General features: G+C 36.1%; 2 protein-coding genes across 2 annotated transcripts in view; one reads left to right on the top strand and one right to left on the bottom strand.

The window, feature by feature from the left end:
- Nucleotides 1-518: 518 nt before the first annotated feature.
- Nucleotides 519-14,388, top strand: LOC144438549 (apoptosis-inducing factor 1, mitochondrial-like). The gene is made up of 16 exons (XM_078127628.1): nt 519-698; nt 1,774-1,910; nt 2,499-2,658; nt 3,410-3,546; nt 4,422-4,552; nt 5,152-5,242; nt 5,787-5,871; nt 6,366-6,442; nt 6,750-6,858; nt 7,663-7,770; nt 8,464-8,552; nt 8,991-9,131; nt 9,596-9,738; nt 9,937-10,090; nt 10,864-11,088; nt 12,747-14,388. Exons 1-16 carry the CDS (start codon nt 611-613, stop codon nt 12,816-12,818), a joined length of 1,947 nt encoding a protein of 648 aa, XP_077983754.1. The 5' UTR covers nt 519-610; the 3' UTR covers nt 12,819-14,388.
- Nucleotides 14,389-14,805: 417 nt separating this feature from the next.
- The window catches only part of LOC144439225 (Na(+)/citrate cotransporter-like), a 12,549-nt gene continuing 6,192 nt past the window's right edge, over nt 14,806-21,162 (bottom strand). Inside the window, exons 6-13 of the mRNA XM_078128497.1 lie at nt 21,056-21,162; nt 18,831-18,959; nt 17,334-17,438; nt 17,109-17,191; nt 16,756-16,868; nt 15,960-16,121; nt 15,510-15,647; nt 14,806-14,991 (exon numbers count right to left, since the gene is read on the bottom strand). The exon at nt 21,056-21,162 is cut by the window's right edge and continues 13 nt beyond it. Coding sequence (XP_077984623.1) covers nt 14,806-14,991; nt 15,510-15,647; nt 15,960-16,121; nt 16,756-16,868; nt 17,109-17,191; nt 17,334-17,438; nt 18,831-18,959; nt 21,056-21,162 — 1,023 coding nt within the window. The remainder of the gene's footprint in view (nt 14,992-15,509; nt 15,648-15,959; nt 16,122-16,755; nt 16,869-17,108; nt 17,192-17,333; nt 17,439-18,830; nt 18,960-21,055) is intronic.

Below are 21,162 nucleotides of genomic sequence, written 5' to 3'. Positions count from 1 at the left end.
CAAGATTGCAATGACAAGCGCCGTTTCTGTAGCCTGGGGTGTACGAACATTCTTGGGCTCATTTCGGGGTGGGGGGCATGAAATTGTGAGATGGGGGGGGGGGGGCTGTGATTTTTTTTGACAAAATTATTTCTCCTAAGCCGCTCCCCCTTCCGTAAATTCTGCTCGTTCCCGGTCCCTAACACTTTCCTTTCCACGGAGCACAACCCAGATCGTCATGGTCTTGAACAGAGTTGCACCTTAGTGATAGTCACGTCTGAGGCGCGCCTCAGACTGAGTCTGCACGTACCACGAAGAGGGTCACTGGAGTTCACAGACATGCTTTTCCCAGAATGCAATAGTGAAGACATGAAGACCACGTAAGCAAAAGCCTTACTTGTTATTTTATTGTCTGCGGTTCTCACTCGTGATTTGTAGCTGTGAAACTGGTGGAGAACTATCTAAGTAGTAATTGAAAATATTTCTTTGAAGAAACAAACCGAACGGTTAACAACACTCAGCGGGTTTACATGTATATGTGTCCAATACTGGGATTCATTACGACGAAGCTGGAGGGTCTTTAACCTTTGACCTAGAAAGTCGACGAACCCGGTGATAAGCAGTGGAAAGCATGTATCGGTCAAGTGCACTTGTGAGGAATTTTCGACCTCTTGTCAGGTCATTCACGTCGCAAACACACCAGAATATCAACAGAAATGGTAAGAATATCACCGCTTTTGCAAATACTCGCCCGACACGTATTCTGATGTCTAAGTTCCTCAGCTCCGTCCTGCTGTGAAAAGGATAGGGACGGTGCAGGACAGTAACTAATATCAAACGTGAGATGGAAGCAAACGTACGTGTTGTATTGATAAGATAAATTAAGCAAAGTCCACCAATATATCATAATGTAATCTTTGCAAAAATTTCATTAGTTTCACCAAGTGCGGCCAGTCAACTGTTACTTCTTTCAAACTAGACGATAGCCTACTTGCAACATTTCCAACAACACTTGAGCCCGTCTGGTCAACCCTGTGCATGGTGTATTAGGGGAGATCTTCCTAGTTTTGCTGCTTTACCCCTCGGGCTTTTCTGTTTGATTCGGGTTAAACAACGAAACGTGAAAAGGCACAGAAACAGACGAAAAAGCTTTCAAAATCACAGCAAACGCTACAATTATTGCAGCTATGTCAAGGTGACCGAAGGTCGCTAGTGAGGGGGATAGCCTCAGGCATTCGCCCTCGATTGTGTGCCACCTTCAGAAACAGAGTGTTGGCAAGAAAGCCTGAGGTCTAGCAGTTAGACTAAGATCTTCCCTAATACAACCATGTGGGTTATACACACGTTCGTGCCTAGTAGCAGTACCATTATACCATGGAGGTAGGAAGGACTTCCTACCTCCACGCAGTATACTAATGTGTTTGCATGAAGGTAAGAACACACTCCCTCCATGGAGGTAGGAAGGTCCTTCCTACATCCATGATGTTTGTACAATGTAAGAGCTCTCTGCTGTAGGAGAGTTCACCAACAACACATAAACAATACAAGTTAGGGCTTGCAAGAATATTCAAGCTAGGGAGGTTGGGGTAGGGGTTAGTTATAGATCTAGAATTAGAGCTCTAAAGACTTTCCAGCATAACCGTGATTTGCGTCTTCTGTTGACACTATTCTGCACGTGTCTCAAGAGTTAGTAAATAGTACATGGGATCTGTGTATAGGTATACTTCTCAATGCAGTAATTATATTATGAAAAGGCACACACAAATGTTTATTTTCATATATTTGTATGTGTAGGGATTATCAGCAGGAGACAGGTATACCCTCAGTTCTTGTACCGACAGATGTCATCACAAGGTGGTGAAAGTAAAAATGGTCAAAATATCGTCATAGCAATTGGAGCAGTTTCTTTAATTGCTGGTGGAGCATACTATGTAAGTAACACTGTCACTCTATAATTTTGCACAGCAAACTTGAAGTGTAACGTTTTCCCTTTTTTGGCAAAGACACTTTGATAAATAATGAGGTATCATACTTTAGAATAACTGAATGACACTTTAGCTAGCCTACCTTGGCACTGTGAAGCAATGTATGTATATGTACTTGTAGGTTAGACATAAGTAGACGCTGAAACTTGGCTATAAATTGGACCCACTCAAGCTCCTTTCCAGTGAACTTTTATAACTATGGCTTTTTGAATACACTGTCAATTGGTAACGCATGAGCAACCATGACTTTCCAGCAAACCCGCTCCTTCTCAATTAATCCAACTTGGGCATTTTCAATAGACTATGATTTTGTACATTTACATACATGGAACACATATGTAGTATACTATGGAATCAAAGAATTGTAACATATGATTAGACATTATGGTTCTTGTGAGTTTGTTTTTCTGTATCATTGATACTATATGGCTAAATAACACACTGCTGTGAATCTGTACATCACTATGATAAATAACGATGTCGATGGGTTTTATCACAAACTCTCCTACGTATCAAACTTGGTGTATTGAACAGATAACTCATCAGGAAAAAAAGTACCGAGCTCCTGCTAAGACAGAGAAAACTACCTCAGAACCAGCTGCACCCTTAGTTCCACCATCTCAAGATGCTAAGGTTGAATCTGCAGAAAGTGCACCTGGACTTGCCAGTAAAAAACCTGAAGATGAGGGATGGGGTAGGTGATCAAGTTGTAAAGTTTGTCATCTAATAGTATGATATGTAAGCCCTTATGTAGACCCATATTACAATAGACTGGTGCTTTAGGATTTCCCCCAATGATTTTCTGCATTCAGCTGAGGAAAGTAGAAGAGATAAAAGATGCACCTTGTCACTATGAGTTGAAATCACCTGAATGAACAAATATTTGAGAAAGATATACCTACAAACATCGTAAGTTTTAAGGGAAAATGGGGAAATAATGGCAGTTGTGAATAGTTTGATTTATATTATGAGTACTGCAGAACCAGTGACCTATGTGCATGTTGCCATGACATAATATGACCAGGGTATACAATAAATATGCAAGGGTTTTTCTAATTTATTCACTACAGCTGGTGTAATTGTACATGTTCAATCAATCAATCAATTAATCAATAAACTTTATTTAAAGAGGGTAGCCCATTTGGCAGAGGCCAATCTTCCCTGGGGCCTTCTGAATAAAAATAGTAGAAAGACAAAGAGACAAAGATGAACTGTGCAATGTTCAACTTGTGATATACAGTACTGCATAACATATTTGATCAACAGACACCCGATTTAAGTTTTTATATGAATGAACTTGAACTTTTGAGAGTATGGATCTATGTACATTTACAATGATGTAAATTACCCAAAGTCTTCATTATTGAATGATAGAGTAATTTATTATTGTTTATGTATTATTTATTATTTAATATTATGTCCAATATATAACTTTCAATTTACAGAGCCACAGGCTTACAAATATCCAGACTTTGATCAGCTACCAGAACTACCTGGTCATGTGCCATACTTATTGATTGGTGGTGGCACTGCATCATTTGCTGCATATAGATCTATTAGAGCAAATGATTCCAAAGCAAAGGTAAGAGGACTAAATGACAATAATATAGAAATAGTAGCCAGACATGTAACAGCTATGTTTTGCCAGGACTTACATTAATATAAAAGTAAATTGTGGTATGCCAAAATATAACATGCATTGTAATCTATAATTATTTTAACACAAAAGGTAATATGACAGAACCCCATGATGCTTGATTGCAAGTGTTGCATATATCCTTGGGGGTATTTGCACAAGTGCTTGCAATGTTCTATTTGGCCATAAGCATATATTCATGAGTGAGTGAGTTAGTGATAGTGCAGCAGAAAACACTGCAAGCATGAGTGCAAATACCCATGAGTATCCACACTGGAAGTCACGTGGCATGGCGGTTTTTTATTATTACATAATATTTATCTGCCCGAAACAGCAAGTTTCCATAAAAATGATAGTGCGTGGTCCTGCATTTTTGTATTCTATGAACGATTGTGCCCTCATTTGCTTATCATTTGCATGCAGATATACAATGTTTTCATATTGCAGTGCAAGTGCAAATAACACCAGTAACTAGTGAATGTGTGCACCAGTGCACGTAAAAACTGGTGCATGTGTAATAATAAATGATAATAGCGAGACACACAGATTTGTTTTAGAAGCTGTGAAGCTGAAACTTCCATTATGCTATTAACTCAGGCAGAAGCCGATTGAGGATCCAATCAAAGGCATGCATCTACATTAACATTATACTAGAGCAGTCTAATTGTTGGTTTATAAATTATAAGTGAAAACCACTCAGACTAGTAAAAGATTTATATATTGGGCTTGTGGCACTTACAACTAACAGGCACATTGTACTGTAGTTCTGGCTGTATCTCCAAGAGACATGTAAATAATGGCTTGTTTGTTCATCTTCACAGATACTGATTGTTACAGAGGAAAACAACTTGCCATACATGAGACCTCCTCTGTCTAAAGAACTTTGGTTTAGTGATGATAAGGAAGCTGTGAAAAAACTCAGGTTTAAACAATGGAATGGTAAAGAAAGAAGGTATGCTATGACAACAGCTTAAATAAATATTGACTGATGACTTTATTTATAACTATATGTAACATGTATTCATTATTTTGTTGTATTTGTAGTGGGCATACCATAAACTATTAACATCTTGGACACAGAAAGTTTCAAACAAGGAAGTACTTTAGAATCTAAAGAGAAACCGAGAACGTTTAGAATAGAGGCAAAAGATAAAAAAGGCTGGCCCAAATGCAATAGGTTGATAAAATCACTGCCTGGAAACAGTGGAATGGCCTCTCTTACTACTTCCGTGTAAGAGGGGCAATGGAAAGGCTGGTGTAAATTTACATCCATCCTCCTATACGGAGATGGAACATGACTGCGACTGACTATAGTTGTACTGAAAGATCTGTCATTTTTGGCACTTCTGTTAATCAATTGCTATTAACATTGCCTGATAAAAGGGAGTGCCTTTAACAACCACTTATTTTTTTCTGTTTTATTTCAAGATAATCTCTTATTTACTGTAGATCCAATTTTGTATAGTACATTTATAACTGATTAGATGTCCTTTTTAATCATTGAAGTTTCTATTCTTTGTGTCAATAATGAAATGTTTGTGTTTCTTGCAGTATATTCTTTGAACCACCAGCATTTTATTGCCAACCCAAAGAACTACCATACAAGGAAAAGGGAGGTGTGGCTGTTGCTGCTGGAAAAAAGGTAAGTTTTTGCCCAGTTTCCAGATAACACCAATCAACAATGAAGAGTCTTATATCAAAAGTGCATTATCATGATAATTGTTAATTGTTATAATATAGTTTGCCTATACAGTCTTTCATTGTAATCAGTCATTTGCATGGTTAATGATTTGCGTTAATTAGACAATATATAAAGAATATACATGGTGCATACATTGATGATAGCAAAGTATTTCTCATAAAACCTTTTGATCTAGTTTATAATCTTAATCATTCATTTGTATAAGTGATGATTTTTTGATGATTTTGCAGAAATTATGCAATATTGGATGTACATAACTGCATATACTATAGTTTGCTATAATTAATGTGCCAAGTAAGGGGTACATTACAGTGTATATGTGATAATCATATCTCAGAATGTTGCATTCCAATAAATACTTTGTGTGTAGAAACAAATATCTAAAAGCTTTACCCTTATGGAAGGCATTCAGTTTACATCTGAGGGATTGATGGACATTTTTTGTAATTGTGAATGTTTTCATTGACGTACACTTTCTGTGCAGGTTGTAGGCATCAATCCAATGGAAAAGAAAGCATATCTTGATAATGGCTGGGAAATTTACTATGATAAATGCCTTATTGCAACAGGTAAACATGAATGCCTAATATGTGTCTTTGTTGGTGATCATTTTGAGTCTGCTCATTGAAAAAGTTGATGTTTGAAACTCCCAATGTTGAATCCCTGGATTTTGAATTAGTACCATCTTACAATGGGCCATTCTTTTGATGAGGAATGTTACTTATCAGAGGAATGGTAAGGATACAATGGCCCATGCCACTCTTTTGATCAGTACAACTTTTTCTGTAGCTCTGCTAGCAACTGTTTTTCACTCCGAAATTTTAACCGTGATATGACATTTGCCTTTGTGAAGTGGAATTTGTGTGTGTAGTACTGTACAAGTTTTGCATGCGTATGCACTAACAAACACAAATATATTTCTTCTCTCCTAGTTATTTTAATTGATTCAAACCATTCTTAGCATACTTGGTAGATAAAAGATCATTATGTACTATACAGTTGTGATGAAGAATCACTGTTAAGATGTTGCTATGAATTTACTTTCTTTTTCATTATGAAAAAGGTGGAACCCCAAGAAATCTACCAGCTTTGAATGCCGCTGCGGCTGATGTCAAGCAGAAGACAACACTTTTCCGTGGTGTACGTTAAGTATATTTACAAATATGCTTTATTAAATTTGAGAGAGTTTGTTGATACGAAATGTGGGTACAATCTCAATGTATATGGTAAGTCCTCAAACTGTATATACCATTATTGTCCACCAAAGAATTCGTTGAATGTACTGAAAAGTGAACATTTCATCTTACATTGTATTTCGGTTGATTTTTTTGAAGGTTTTATGTTAATCTCAAATCACCTGTTACTTTTCAGTGAGCAGAGTGTATGTGGAATGATGATGTAATAGCTAAAATACAGGTAGTTGTAATGTGCTTGTTTTGTGATACAGATAAAAGACTTCCAAGACCTTGATACCATAACCCAAAATATAGAATCAGTTGCCATTGTTGGTGGTGGATTTTTAGGAAGTGAACTGGCATGTTCACTTGGCAAAAGAGGTAAATTTAACTCCTACATTTGTACATGTATAGCTTTGTTTTGTCCAACTCCACACTTTCAAATTAAATGCAAAATCTTAATTTTTGAAACTTTTCCAAAGCCTGCAAATGTAACTGATACACATACACACTTCATCATAGTAACAGAAAAACACATAGATATACAGTCATGCTCACTTTACCATATGAACAGAAAAACACAGATATACATGTGTACATTTTACCACAGTAATAGAAAAACAGATGCATGCACACACTTTACTATGTTAAAGGGAACACCACTAAGACATTTTTATAAACAATTGGTTCTGAACAGTCATTTCATGAATTTTCATCACCTACAATTACTCGCAAATTCGGAGAAACATCAAGTAAATCTTGTGCCTTTATAGGGTATCTTTGCTGTTTGCCATTGCTTGAAATGACTCCAGAACCCATAGTTTATGAAAATGTCTTTATTGCCTGAAATGGCATCCCCTTTACCAGAAAAACACACTGATACTTGTTCACACATTGTAACAGAAAAACACACAGATCTATACATGTGCACACCTTACCATCTTGACAGAAAACACACAGATAATGAGCATGTGCACACTTGACACAGTTGTACCAGAAAAACACACCCATACACATAACACTTTATCATATTAACACCAGCAAAAACAAGAACAGGTGATTTTCGTCTTCTGGTGACTAATACATGACCTTGATACTGTTAGTGCTGTAAATGTGAATACTGATACTGTTGTAGCACACTAAACATTTTAAGTGTTGTTTGTCTTTGGGTACATATAATTTCAGGCAAAGACACAGGCTTGAAAGTTTACCAAGCTTACCCAGAGATGGGTAACATGGCGAGAGTTCTGCCAGAATATCTTAGTGAATGGACTACGGACAAAGTAAGAGGAGGTATGGATGTAATACTTGGATACTGGTAAATTGCACAAAATGTCTTGCCTTTCCTTATGTGGATGTCAAAGGATACAGTATACTACATGTTATATGTATGACTGCATCAGTGTACCTTAAAATGTACAACAAAAATGTTTGTCATGGGTCAATTCAGTTTTAATCTTAAGTTCTCACATAAGTAAGGCACATGGGAACACCACATTTGGTGCATGGTAAGAAATTACTAGGCTTCAGTGGCATGTCAAATTGACAAGCATATAACAGACAGCATTGGAGTATTGAAAATTGTAAAAGTACATGTATATGCAAGTTCTTGCCCTCTTTCTGTTTTTATGGCATAAGGAGATACTTGTTTTTTAAGCAAATTTCACATCAAATTTGGAATAAGTACAGGTACTGTAACTGCTAGAGATTAATGCCATTGAAGCATAAATTTGGCAGTTTGAATTCAAGTAATGTACATCAAAACAGTATTCTTTCTCAATTATTATTCATACCGTATAGTGGGCAATTACTGAGAAAACATGTAGTTCTATTAGGTTAAACATTTGTTTCAGTTGTGTTGATGCTAAGCAGTTCAGCATTTAGAACTTTGTCACGTGGCAATTGTACATACGGCCTTCATGTGATATATTTAAGATTGACCCAGATTTGCTGTGTACTATAGTGTCCGATGCTTGCCTTTTACAGAGGGAGTAGAAATAATACCTAATGCAAGGGTGAAGTCTGCAACTTTAGACGATGGAAAAGTCATCCTTTCTATGCAAAATGACCAAGAGGTAGGCACATAAGAAATATGCATGTATTAGTCCAATTTTGAATGAAAAAGCACATTATGATATGTCGCTGTCGGCAATCTTCTTCTGATGAAATCTGCTATAGGATAACTGTTTGTCATCATTTCAAAGCTGATCTGTTCTTCATAGTGTCTACCTACTATCTCTAGCACTAGAAAATACATTATCATTTCCTTGATATTTTACTGCTGTTACCAAGTGCCTTGTTGTTTCCAAGCTGACTAATGTGTTTCGTATTCAAAATTAAGAAAAGCCATCTTGTTTGATATTTTAGCACCATTGCATCTTGTTTTCAAGCTGACTACCATGTTTGGCTTCCAAAGTGAACATACAAATTTCATTGAAATCTTTGCAATGTTATGTGTCTTGATTCAGCAGACTTCTTACTCTGATTTGTGTTTCCCCTCCCCCAAATATTAGTTAAAGGTTGATCATGTGATCGTAGCCGTTGGTCTTGAACCAAACACAGATCTGGCAAAGACAGCTGGGTTAGAGATTGATGATGTCCATGGTGGTTTTAGAGTCAATTCTGAATTAGAAGCCAGGTCAAATATCTGGGTGGTAAGTATTCTATAATTTGCTAAAATATCACATTAAACTTTAAAACTATGGTGCCTTGTCATCATTTAAAAAAGAAAAATACTCATTATTAAGTTTTTATTGAGTTTTCTGTCCATATAAAGTCTGAAAATTCTGTAAATTACATTCAACAATACAGCAATGTTTGAGTTGATGGAAGTTGCATTACGCATGTAATTAAAATATTTCAATAAAACAGAAACAAGGATAGGTAATGTAATCAAATTCATGTATATAAAGGATAAATTCAGAAATCAACACTAATTTCAAACCAACACACTGCTAAGTACCAATATAAGAAAAAATATTGCTGGTTTGAAATGTCAGATTGATAAATGTCAAAATCATTGCAAATATTTGATGTTGACATATTTTAAGTTCACTGCATTCCCTGCCATAGGCTGGAGATGCAGATGTATTTAAGTTTACTTCATTCCCTGTCATAGGCTGGAGATGCAGCATGTTTCTATGACATCAAACTTGGTCGTCGTCGAGTTGAACATCATGACCATGCTGTTGTCAGTGGTAGATTAGCTGGTGAAAACATGGCTGGTGCTGGAAAACCGTATTGGCATCAATCAATGTTCTGGTGAGTCATATGTAATATGTATAATATTTAGTTTTATATAAAAAAAAGCCATCAAGGGAGAATAGGTCAAGTTCAACTCTGCAACACATTGTGATACTTCTACTCTTTCTTATTAAAGGGGAAATTCCACTCCAGGAAATAAACTTTGGGTTGTTGAAAGTCATTCCTTTTTGAATATCTATTGTTTCCATCTTCCAGGAGTGATCTAGGTCCAGATGTTGGCTATGAAGCTATTGGTATTGTAGACTCAAGTTTACCCACTGTAGGTGTCTTTGCCAAAGCTACTGAGAAAGACACCCCAAAAGCTTTTGTTGAAGCCACAGGAGAAGGGCTAAGATCAGAAAGTGAAGGTGTAAGTATCAGTACTACATGTAATATTGTGTCTGATAAAACAGATATCAGTACTTGTACCCCAGTATGGGTGTTATATTGTGACTGACAGTTACTAATGAGGGCATTGACCAATCAGGGTAAGCATCAGGAAGGCATGTATAAAAGCCATGTATCAAACTTATCTAATTTGAGTGCCACCAGTGTAGTTCCCATGTATGACTCTCAATTATTGAGACCCTGAATGTCATTCATGCAAGAGTGATTATACTTTATAGACAATCAGAATTGTAAACATGACCCCTGACTGGATATTGGTAACTGAGACATCATCAGCATACATGTAGACAGTGATCTTGTAAGACTGATCAAGTGATAGATATAACTTATTGATGTCATTAGTCATGTTTTGTACAGGATTTGATTTTAAGTGAAAGCTAAATGTGTAATGCCATGCCATGTTAGGATCAGTGTGTCCTCTAAGCCAATTTGATGTGGCACTGACGCACACAATTTCTAGTGATGCAACAAAATCTCTTACTATGTGGTGACGCGCAAGAAATGACAGTTATTCTCATTTTGACTCAACAATAAAATGTGGTTATCATTAGATGGCACACTGGTTAGGATACAATGAAGTAAACAAGTACCTCAATAAAATTAATCAGTAGTTAGGATATCAATATCAAATTTCATTAAAGATCTACATGTATCAACTATACTTGTTGCGACATCTATCCTTGACCACTCATTCAGTGATATTCATTATTCTTCTCATTATTTCCCTATCTGCAGGCTGCAATAGCTGAAGCATCTGAGCTTGTACCAGCACAGACAACGCCTGAAACACCACCACCCCCAGCAGAACAACTTCCTGAACCAGAGCCAGAAGCACCAGTACTCAAGGCACCAGAAACAGGTGAAGACTTTGGAAAAGGCATTGTATTTTACATGAAAGACAAAGTGGTTGTTGGTATGGTACTATGGAATGTCTTCAACAAAATGCCCATTGCAAGACAGGTATGTTAATGTATATGCAAGTCATTTTACTGATTAATCTATTGATAGACATTTTCAGAGCGAGAGTCAGAACACACATTGATTTCTGGATTGTTCCATTTATTACAGTATATTATATACTTACTGCTTGCCTATGAGGGCACTAGTAGACCTTTATTACCCTGAAGGCAGCAATTATTTCCAAAGGCTGAAAGCTGAAGGAAATATTTGCTTCATTACAACAGTACAGGTAGTTAACCATCTACTAGTGCCTGAATGAGGCCAGGCAATAAATGTTTTATACTGCATCAGGCCATGCAATAAATGTTTTATACCACATCAGGCCATGCAATAAATGTTTATACCCACATATCACATTCTCTGGCACATATTCTTTCCAGAGTCAAACCAAATCACCAGCAGGACTCCTATGCTACATGTATAGTATCCTAAGGAAAATAGAACCTGACTAGTTCCTTTACTCTATGCAAATTAAGGTCACTATCTGTCACTAGTCCATACCATGTGACATCTTCTAAGCCTATCACTGAAGGCTGCTTGAAAATGATGTGTAATAGATATGGTTATTGGTTGGTAACTACGTAGGCTATATGGTTATGAAACTAATTCTCCAGTATAAAATTTCAACCATAAACCAGTATCATTGTTTGCAGATTGGTAACATTACACTCACTTTATACTTGAATTACAATCGCCGACATCAGACCATGGATGAACGGAACTTATCGCAAACAGGGAAAGTAAACAAATGAACTGGGTTAATAACTCCTGGCACAGCATGTGAACGTTGGAACAGCAGAGTCTTGTTGGAAATACAGACAGACAAGTGTTACATTCCATCATTTGATAAGAACAGTTGTATGACCTCTTTACATGATAGGTAACATTCACAAACTAAATTGAAGTTCCCCTGGCAATTCATGTACGTGCAAAGAGGTCATAAAACTGTTCTTTAATATTAAACTATGAAATGGAAAACAAGCCTCTGCTGTTACAAAATGTGCCAAGTGTTATTAATCCAATTCATTTGTTTACTTTCCTTGTTTGTAACAGACTCTGTTCACTCACGATCTGATGTCTGCGATTGTGTGTAGTTTATTAGAAGGGTAGAAGAAAGCTTATGAAGGAGAAACCAACCCAAATATCTTATTATTGATTCTGAATACAGTCATATGTAATAATGCCATAGAGTTCACTGTTTAGTGAAGTTGTCTCGGACTATTCACATCAATTTAATTGTTCAAGTTCAAGTAAAAAAAAACAGGACAATATCCTTTTAAAGTGGCCATATGGATGACAATTTGGTATTTATTTTGGATTTTAAACAATTTTATCATGGTCTCCCATTTGAAAAATCAATACAAAATTACATAGACCAAGTCTGTGTTTGTAACTAATACATTGCAAAAAGGTAAGAAATGTGTAAAAAGTTTGTTATTGCACATACAATAACAAGACAATTATTGAGATGATTTTGCAATTTACTGAGTTACAAACAAAGACTTCGTATATGTTGTTTCCCATTGATGGGAAGCCATGATAAAATTGTGTTATAAATTAAAAATCTAAAATAAATACCCCATTCTCATCCATATGGCCACTTTAACAACCTATCATTGCTCTAGTAACTTTTATTGTTTGCGCTAATTCTCCTACAGATCCTTAAGGAGGGTAAAGAACATGAGGACTTGAATGAAGTTGCCAAAGTATTCAACATTCATGAGAGCTGATAAGTTTGCTATTACGCCCAACAAGAAGATGAAGGAACAATTATTGTAACGTTACCAATTATGTAAATAGTATTTGTTACAACAAAGTACTGAAATTCAGAACTCATATGAGGCCTTTATGTACATTATAAGTTAGTTACTTACTTATCTGTGTTTGTTAAGGACAGTAATTAGCTAAGCTTTGCTAGCTAAGCTTCGTGTAAAGGTTATTGGCTCACCCCACCCAGACTATGGTTCAATAGTACCATATTTCACCCTTTTTGTGGCTTGGCTTCTGAAGGACATTGCAACTAAGTTGATTTTTTGTGTTCTGCTTGAAAGGATGTTTTGTCAGTGAAATTTACCTATAAGATTATAATATACATTTTATAAAAGTGTTGGCTTTGATAATCTGAAAGGAAAAGAAACACGAAAGTGAAGTGGTGGTGTTTGACTTATGTTTTATTGTTTACCATGATATTCTGTCTAGTATGAAAAGAGATCTTGAAGTTCAAATATATTTGAAATGCTTCCTAAAGTTCTTTTATTTCGTACTTTGTGATTTACGTGTTTGCTGTTTGTTTTCAAGTAACTTTTTTGGTTACTTATGGTGGCATGCATACATACAAAGTAAAGTGACTATGTAATATGATGTTTATACAACTCATAAGTAACCTGTTCATCATGATAAGTATTTTTGATAAGTCAGAGATTCATCAAGTACAATTAGAAGGGATTGGTATATCAGACTTTTGGAAATTCTCCCTGTTACCAATGCTTGGGTTATGTGTATGGATTGTGACAGTGTCTTTATAGACCAAAGTTTTCAAGAGTTATATTAAGTTTGAAAGGAAATGGTTGATATTTAAAAAATTCCGTCATTTATTATACAATATACAAACAATCAACATACTTCAGAGGACTATAGACAAACAATCACCATACATCAGAGGACTATACAGTGCTGTTTGAAAGTACAATACATTAACTGAAATGGAGCTCTTACCTTTAAATACTAAAGTGTATTGATTGCTCTCACCACACACAATTCGAAATAATATTATGACTTTACTCATTCAATATAGAAAAATAGAGATCATATTTTTCAACCCAAATATCAAATTATCATTTGATTAACATTTGGAAATGTTGGAGGAGCTTGATTCTGTTCAGGGCTGTTTAAGTTGCATTTCATGATTCAAATTTAATTAGTTGTTTCACTTTAAATCAAATATGAATGGTTTGTGTAAAAATCCTACACACTGGATTGTTGAACATGCTTACATTAATAATTTGCTTTTCCAGAAAATAGAAGAAAATATTGTGTTAAACAAATAAGGGTGCATAAAACGCACTTTGAGTACTGTTTCCTTTCTTAGCATGGATAAATGATTGTTTTTGTCTTCAAATTTTAAGGTTGCTTTTGATCTTAGCAACTACTGTTGTGTACCTTTTGTGATCTATTATATTGACTCTATAAAAGTCCATTCAACATATTTCAAAATTATGTTTGACAAAATATTTCAATTATACTGTACTTGTGATTGTCAGGATCAATACAAAGCATTTTGGAGTGTAAATTTAGTGAAATATGCAAAAAATTTCTTGGCTGAATTTTAATAAAATAATGTTGCAGTTCTTATATACCAGCATATGGTTTACTAAGATAGACACAAGTTGGTTATAATTTGTAGTGTTTCTGATGACATGTGATCTCTCAGTGGACATTTTTTGGGGCTTCCAATGATTAGCTTCGCACAGTGGGGACAATTTTACATGCTAATATAATCTACCAGATCAAAAAACAACTGTTTTAGTTTGTGTCTATCGTAGTAAATGGAGACCTCAATTCCTAGGTTTACTAAGTGAAGTAAAGCACTGATAATACAGTTCATAACATGCTGTTGACCTCTTGCCAAATTATGGAAGCCTTTATAAAATAGTACAAAGGTAGTTAACTTCTAAACTGATGATTTTAATAGACATATTTTAAACGTTATGAATGATTTTAATCTACTAAAGGGGTCGGGAACAACGTGGATGAGTCCATATCTGTAATAGCTGTTGTTGTTACATTAGCCCTCATAGCCCAGTCCGGTAATGAATCCAACTGCAACACCCATTGGCCATAGGTGTTCATGGCGATATTCGTTATGACCAGACAGAGTATGTTCATGAGAATACCACTCTTTACCTGCAAGTAGAAAAGTGGATAATTGAAATACTTCTTTTACACATTGATAGTGGACATACCGTTACTGAAATCATAGCTGTTGGTGCAGTTAAGCTCCCACTTCGTTGATCTCTTTCTTTACAACAAACTATGCATCACATTGAATCAGTGCAAATACATCTCAAAACACAATCAACTAGAATATATAACGTACAGAAAAACGGATGCTTTGATATTTGCATATACAAGTTATACAACCCTTTCTTCGTGTCCCTATAATTCAGATGCTGTTTCTTACTGTATGACACCTTGCTTAAACAGGGTACTTTGATATGTGATAAGTTTTACTGTCTATCCACAGCTTAGCCTCAGACAAAATAGGTTATATTTGCCCCCACAAGTCTCCCAAACGGTATAAACACTCCGTCAGAAATTCCATAAATAATCAATCCTGTACTGTAATTGACATGGAATAAGAAAAGATTTGGTATTTGTACTGTATCAATATTTTCTGGACTAGCATGTCTTCCATATCTCACCAATCCCGATATTGTGACGTCGTTATTTCCAACCATCATGGCATTGATAAAGTTTCCAGCTGGTAGACAAAAACACAGGTTCAATCCCAATGTCACTGGTACGAAGAAATACCATGGATGGATGTTTTGTGTATAACCCTGGTATCATACAGAATGCAGAAGAAAATAAGTTGCGTACATTTGTTAGTGTGTGTGTGTGTGTGTGTGTGTGTGTGACAGACCCCCCCCCCCACACACACACACAGGACAGTTATTATGATATTTAGTCGTTCATGTAAAACGTTTCGAAACGTCCACGAGCGTTTTGTCTACAGAACGCGCCCTTACTCAACATACCATACCTGCTGTTGCGGCCCACACATGTTCATATTCACTGCGCGGTTGTTTAGACAATACAACAAAACACAGCAAAAGTTATAATTTATTGAAATCTGTATTTTTAATTCTTACCACTGCTTGAAGGACAGGCATCATAACTGTCAGGATCATCACAGGACTAAAGAATTCAGTAAGGACCGTTCCAGCCGTGGTAACAGCGACCAAAACAATCCACGCAGGCCAAACTTGAATAATTTCAAATTGTTTAGCAATTATAGCAGCAAGGCCAGTTACCTGTCGAAGAACCAAATCATTTACAATGGTGTATTTGTGGCGCCCATATCACGTGAAATGGAATCTTAGAATTTTTGAACTTTAATAGTAGAACATCACTGACTGTACCGTTAGTCGTCTGATGATTGCGAAAGCATGAAACAGTAGCCCCGTCTACACGGCACTAAAAATCCTACCTGAGGTAGGATAAATATTCAGGATAGTTTGAAGCCCGTGTTGACGCAAACGCGTCCTGAACCTGTCCTGAAACCGTCCTGACTTAGGACACCTTTGAGAGGTTTCCTGAAACCCTCCTGACTTCGTCCTATGTACTGTCAGGACGGAAGGCGCGACATCTCCGCTGTAACCTTCCTACGTGGAGACACAAATCAAACCTACGTGTAGATGGGGCTACTGTGTAACGGCTCCTGTGTATCTTACTTGATACTGTACTATTATTAGTAGTTATACCGCTCTACATGTATATGTATTGAGCACTGTTTGCTCCAGTATAGACATATTGTATATGCTGAGTTATAATATATATATATATATATATATATATATATATATATATATATATATATATATATATATATATCGCTCACACACAGACACACACAGACACACTCCCACAAAACCCCTCACCAATTACCATTAAGGCACGTGTTACAGCTTGTAAGCCTCCAATTATAAGCAATAGGCCCCAATTCACTTTACTCTGTGCGTACTTCCAATCAAGCAGTGGTTTATAAGGTCCAGCATTTTCTTTGGGAAAAAAAGACATTTTCTCGGGTAAGTTAGAGTAGTCGTATCATTATAGACAACACGTGCTACTCAAACATTCCTATCTGCAAAATCTGCTCATCCGACATGCACTGGTTTATACATATCCGGCCAAAGAATTTCTCACACGGCTCTTAAATTGTTAATCACCCAAAATACCATGTTTTAATTCTATAATTATGAAATAAGCAAAATTTGTAAATAAAATATACAATGTCTCACCAAGTCTACATGATGGTTTTGTATCTGGTATTCCAAAGCACAATATTGCCATGCCAACAGTAATACAAGAACTGGAAACGTACCTATACAGAAAAACATAAACTGTTCAGTTCAATGCAGTTTCCAAAAGCCGCTAATGGTCAGACGTTAAAGATAAAAAACTCGCAAAGGTTCTGCCAAGCAAATCTTGGTTAAATGATTGATGAATATTTGTAGATTGCTTACCCCTTTTCAAAGATACTACTCCATCCAGATATAAATCTTGGTTCTTCAAAGAACCATACGACCACCAGTATCATAAACATGGTCAGGATGACATATTCTGCCCATCTAAAATAAAATATACAAATCATATTTCAATCACAATGTGCTGAAGCATTTCAACATACAACCTGCGAGAACACATCGGTGTGTTTGCTTGCTCATGGTAAGTTCATGCAAAGATAAACACAAAGTCAGGATGTACACTATAAATCAAAGCATGAACACCTCATGAGCCGGAATTCTCCATAGCTCTGGTTGTTGACAGAATCATGCTGATTATAACGATCGAGTACAGTACGACTGTTAGTGTTACATTATAACTTGCACAAGAACAACTTGATAAAAGCGTCGTCTGTAATTAACCTAATTCACCAAAGACACTCACTGTTGTTTTTGTATCAGTTGTATTGTTGTTTTTACCTGTTGTTGTCATTGTGGGAAGTTGTTCCCAAGCTCACTGTATTCAAGCAAACAAACGTGTTTTTTTCGCCGCTAGCGCTAAAATAAAGTTGTCAATCAACACCCAAACTATGTTTGAATTCCCTTGATTGTAAATTCAGACGAAGGCCACTTTAAATTTTGCATATTACTTTGGGTGTTTTGAGATTTACATTCAGAGGTAGTTGTTTTAAATGTCAGCAGAAAACAACTTCAGCTTTCGTTCCTCCAGCCAGGAGTGTAACAGTCTTACATTATTGTAATTATTATTTTGAGAAAGGATCTAAGTAATAGTATAGAAATTTAAGGATCTATAGAAATTTACGCGCAGAAGCAAATACAACCTTAATCGTTAAATTACGATGACCGAACCGTCGTTGTAACAGTGATGGATAATTAACACTGCTTTTGAAGTTGCCGACTAGTCTTCTCTTATATCACACGTAAATTATATAAATACGCTTAATACAGATACATGTTGCCACAACTTATAGAAGGATAGAACTGACACATGCACACATACACGTACTGAACACCTGATATCATTGTCTGCACCGTAAACAGATGGCCTGGGTGGATTTTTCTATTTTCATTACGAATTGCTTCCTGTGTACAATTAGTATTCAATCGATTTATATCAATATTAACATTAATATTCTATCGATCAATCAATCAATCAATCAATCAATCAATCAATCAATCAATCAATCAATCAATCAATCAATCAATCAATCAATCCATCCATCCATCCATCTATCCATCCATCCAACGACCCATCCATCTGTCAACCAACCAACCAACCAACCAACCAATCAATCAATCAATCAATCAATCAACCAATCAATCAATCAAATCAATCAATCAATCGATCGATCGATCGATCGGCCGATTGATCAATCAGTTACACACTCGCTTCTCCCTATGATAAAACGACGAGTACAGTAATTTCTAATAAGCAATGATAATGTTGGAAACAGAGAGACGGCTAAATTTAATAGTATGGAATATCATAGAACTTACTGCAGTGGTCCCAAGTCATCATATTCGTTTCGAAGGAGAGTAGTGACGTCAATTTTGTCTTTGACTTCTCTTTTCTGGTTGAATAGTTGGCCATGGGTAGAGCGTAATGGCTTTTTCGAGCAACAACGTCTAATATAATGCAAGAAGATAGAGTAAGGGTTATCGATAGTTAAAATGAGCTTGATATTACATTTTAGTTCACAAACCATTGATTGGCGTTCACATGCATGACTGTTATAGTCACAATGAATTATTTTGTGTTTCTTTGATAGTGGAAAGTCAAAATCCTATTTGATTTATGCAACTCATCTGCTCGAAACAAGTTGAGTCTCAAACCACCAAACTCTGGTTTGGCATGTTCTCGCAACCCAAAGTATATATTTTCGCTGAAGCAACGCCTCTTGGCGGGTACGTTTCGGACGCTGCCATAAGGAGGACCGTGGTTTACAACGTTGTGGTTTGGTTAATATACTAGCTGCGAGCCATTTTTTAATGGTGCATAGTTTTACAGTCCATGACCACATATACACTAGTCTATCTGCTAGACCTCGGATGTTCTTTCGATACAATACGACACACGACCGAACATCGCTATCGAGGATGGAACATCCGGGCAAAAAAAAAACCCGGGGAACTGTCGAGATTTCTATATGATTGACTCATGGAATTAATTGGTAATCCTAATTTGTATGCAGCATGGTTAAGGCTCACAAAGTGTCTGTAACCGTACATCTAGAATGGGTCTCACAACTAGTCGGTGCTTAACCCAGATATTTGGGGAATAGGGCATATTCAAAATCTCCATACAGTGGTTAGAGTGCTATTGATTTTTCAAAATACACAACTTCATTGTTTGCAATAGAATTTATGGCCCATTATTATGTATTATTTTTATATTAGTAAAATTAATGGCTGTTTTAAAATGACGTTTATATTTTGAGTACATTTAATTTTTTTTTTAAATGGACTCTTTGTTGAAATGACCACCCTACCTGGATAATGTTTTATAGCTTATAATATGGTGTAAGAGTCAGTTAAACAAACGGACAGTAGAATTCGATGCCAAACATTTACTACAACATCTCATAACAACTATAATTTGTTTGTTTTGATTGCATGCAAGTTTGCGATCCTTGGTGTCAAGGAGAAATGGGTCACATCGTTGCTAAACCTGTTTTGTTTCGCAATACTGTTTGTTTTGAAATTTCGAAATACGTTTCAGCGTGCATTTTTCCACAATCTTTTGCTGGTATTGAAAACGAGGCTTTAAAGGACATTTTGCAACAATACATTCCCATATTTGAGGTGAGGGTTTCTATATTAAAATATTAAAATAACAGACCTTTAGACCCCAACGCAGTTTTCAAATAAGGAAGACGTTTTAGTGCACATTTGTATACATTCACACAGGTACCCTCTAATAAACATTGCTTTTTGTAAACATTGTTAAATTTAGAACGTCACTTCGCTGCAAGCACCATCATAGTTGGTGATGAGATATGGAAAGTCTGAGTCTTTCGAACCTAAATATCGTTTTCGACGCATTTTTCTTGCACCTGCACATTTAATAATAAGGACTTTATTGCCGTATGGAAGCCAGAAGGTTGTTTCTAGTTCTTGGAAGAAATTGCGAGGTTCACCAACTTGTTTTCAAGGAAATTGACAATCATTAATTTCATTTTCAAATGGCTTTAACGCAGAATGTGGCAGCCATATTGTATTCTAAAATTGACTAAATTTTCATTGTCATTTAAACGTCGATTTGAAAACTTTGAACGGAGGCTATTACTGAGAATAGGTTGGGGGTTTCTAGAACAAAGTAACATCAACAGATGAAAATGTTTATCTCTGAGTTGCATACTACCATGGTAATCATTCTTCCATAAAGCAAGAAGGAATGCAATTACTATGATATTATAACGCATGAACAAACAGTCAAAACTATGACAACCACAATCGAAATAATGGGACCAGTATTTTCAAAGCGTACATGTATGTCAAAAACTCTCAAACATATATGTTCCAAACGTCAAGGGTACCTTGCATATACAGGTAAACTCCTCTTTTTGAAAATGTTCTAAAGGGCCTATTAGATGTTCTCGTGTCCCACGACTACTAATTTATGAATAAATGATAGCAAGAATATCAAATTTGTTGCATAAATATCAGATTATAGCCTCTTTTTCAACTCGGCATGAGATTAAATAGACAACTGTAATACTTACTTTGGTAAAATATATAAGAATGTCAGCCACATCCAACAGAGCAAGAGGCAAATCATTTGAACAGGACAACAAAATACCATCCAGCTCCCAAATGATATTCTCGCATC

Source organism: Glandiceps talaboti, chromosome 8, assembly GCF_964340395.1.
Source record: "Glandiceps talaboti chromosome 8, keGlaTala1.1, whole genome shotgun sequence".
In the NCBI taxonomy this organism is placed as follows: domain Eukaryota; kingdom Metazoa; phylum Hemichordata; class Enteropneusta; family Spengelidae; genus Glandiceps; species Glandiceps talaboti.
This window is presented reverse-complemented; position numbering and strand designations above follow the sequence as displayed.

Coding starts and splice junctions, on each gene's coding strand:
- LOC144438549 (XM_078127628.1), top strand. CDS start 611: ATGTATCGGTCAAGTGCACTTGTGAGGAATTTTCGACCTCTTGTCAGG. Junction 7,771..8,463: donor TACGGACAAAGTAAGAGGAG/GTATGGATGTAA, acceptor TGCCTTTTACAG/AGGGAGTAGAAATAATACCT. Junction 9,132..9,595: donor CCAGGTCAAATATCTGGGTG/GTAAGTATTCTA, acceptor TCCCTGTCATAG/GCTGGAGATGCAGCATGTTT.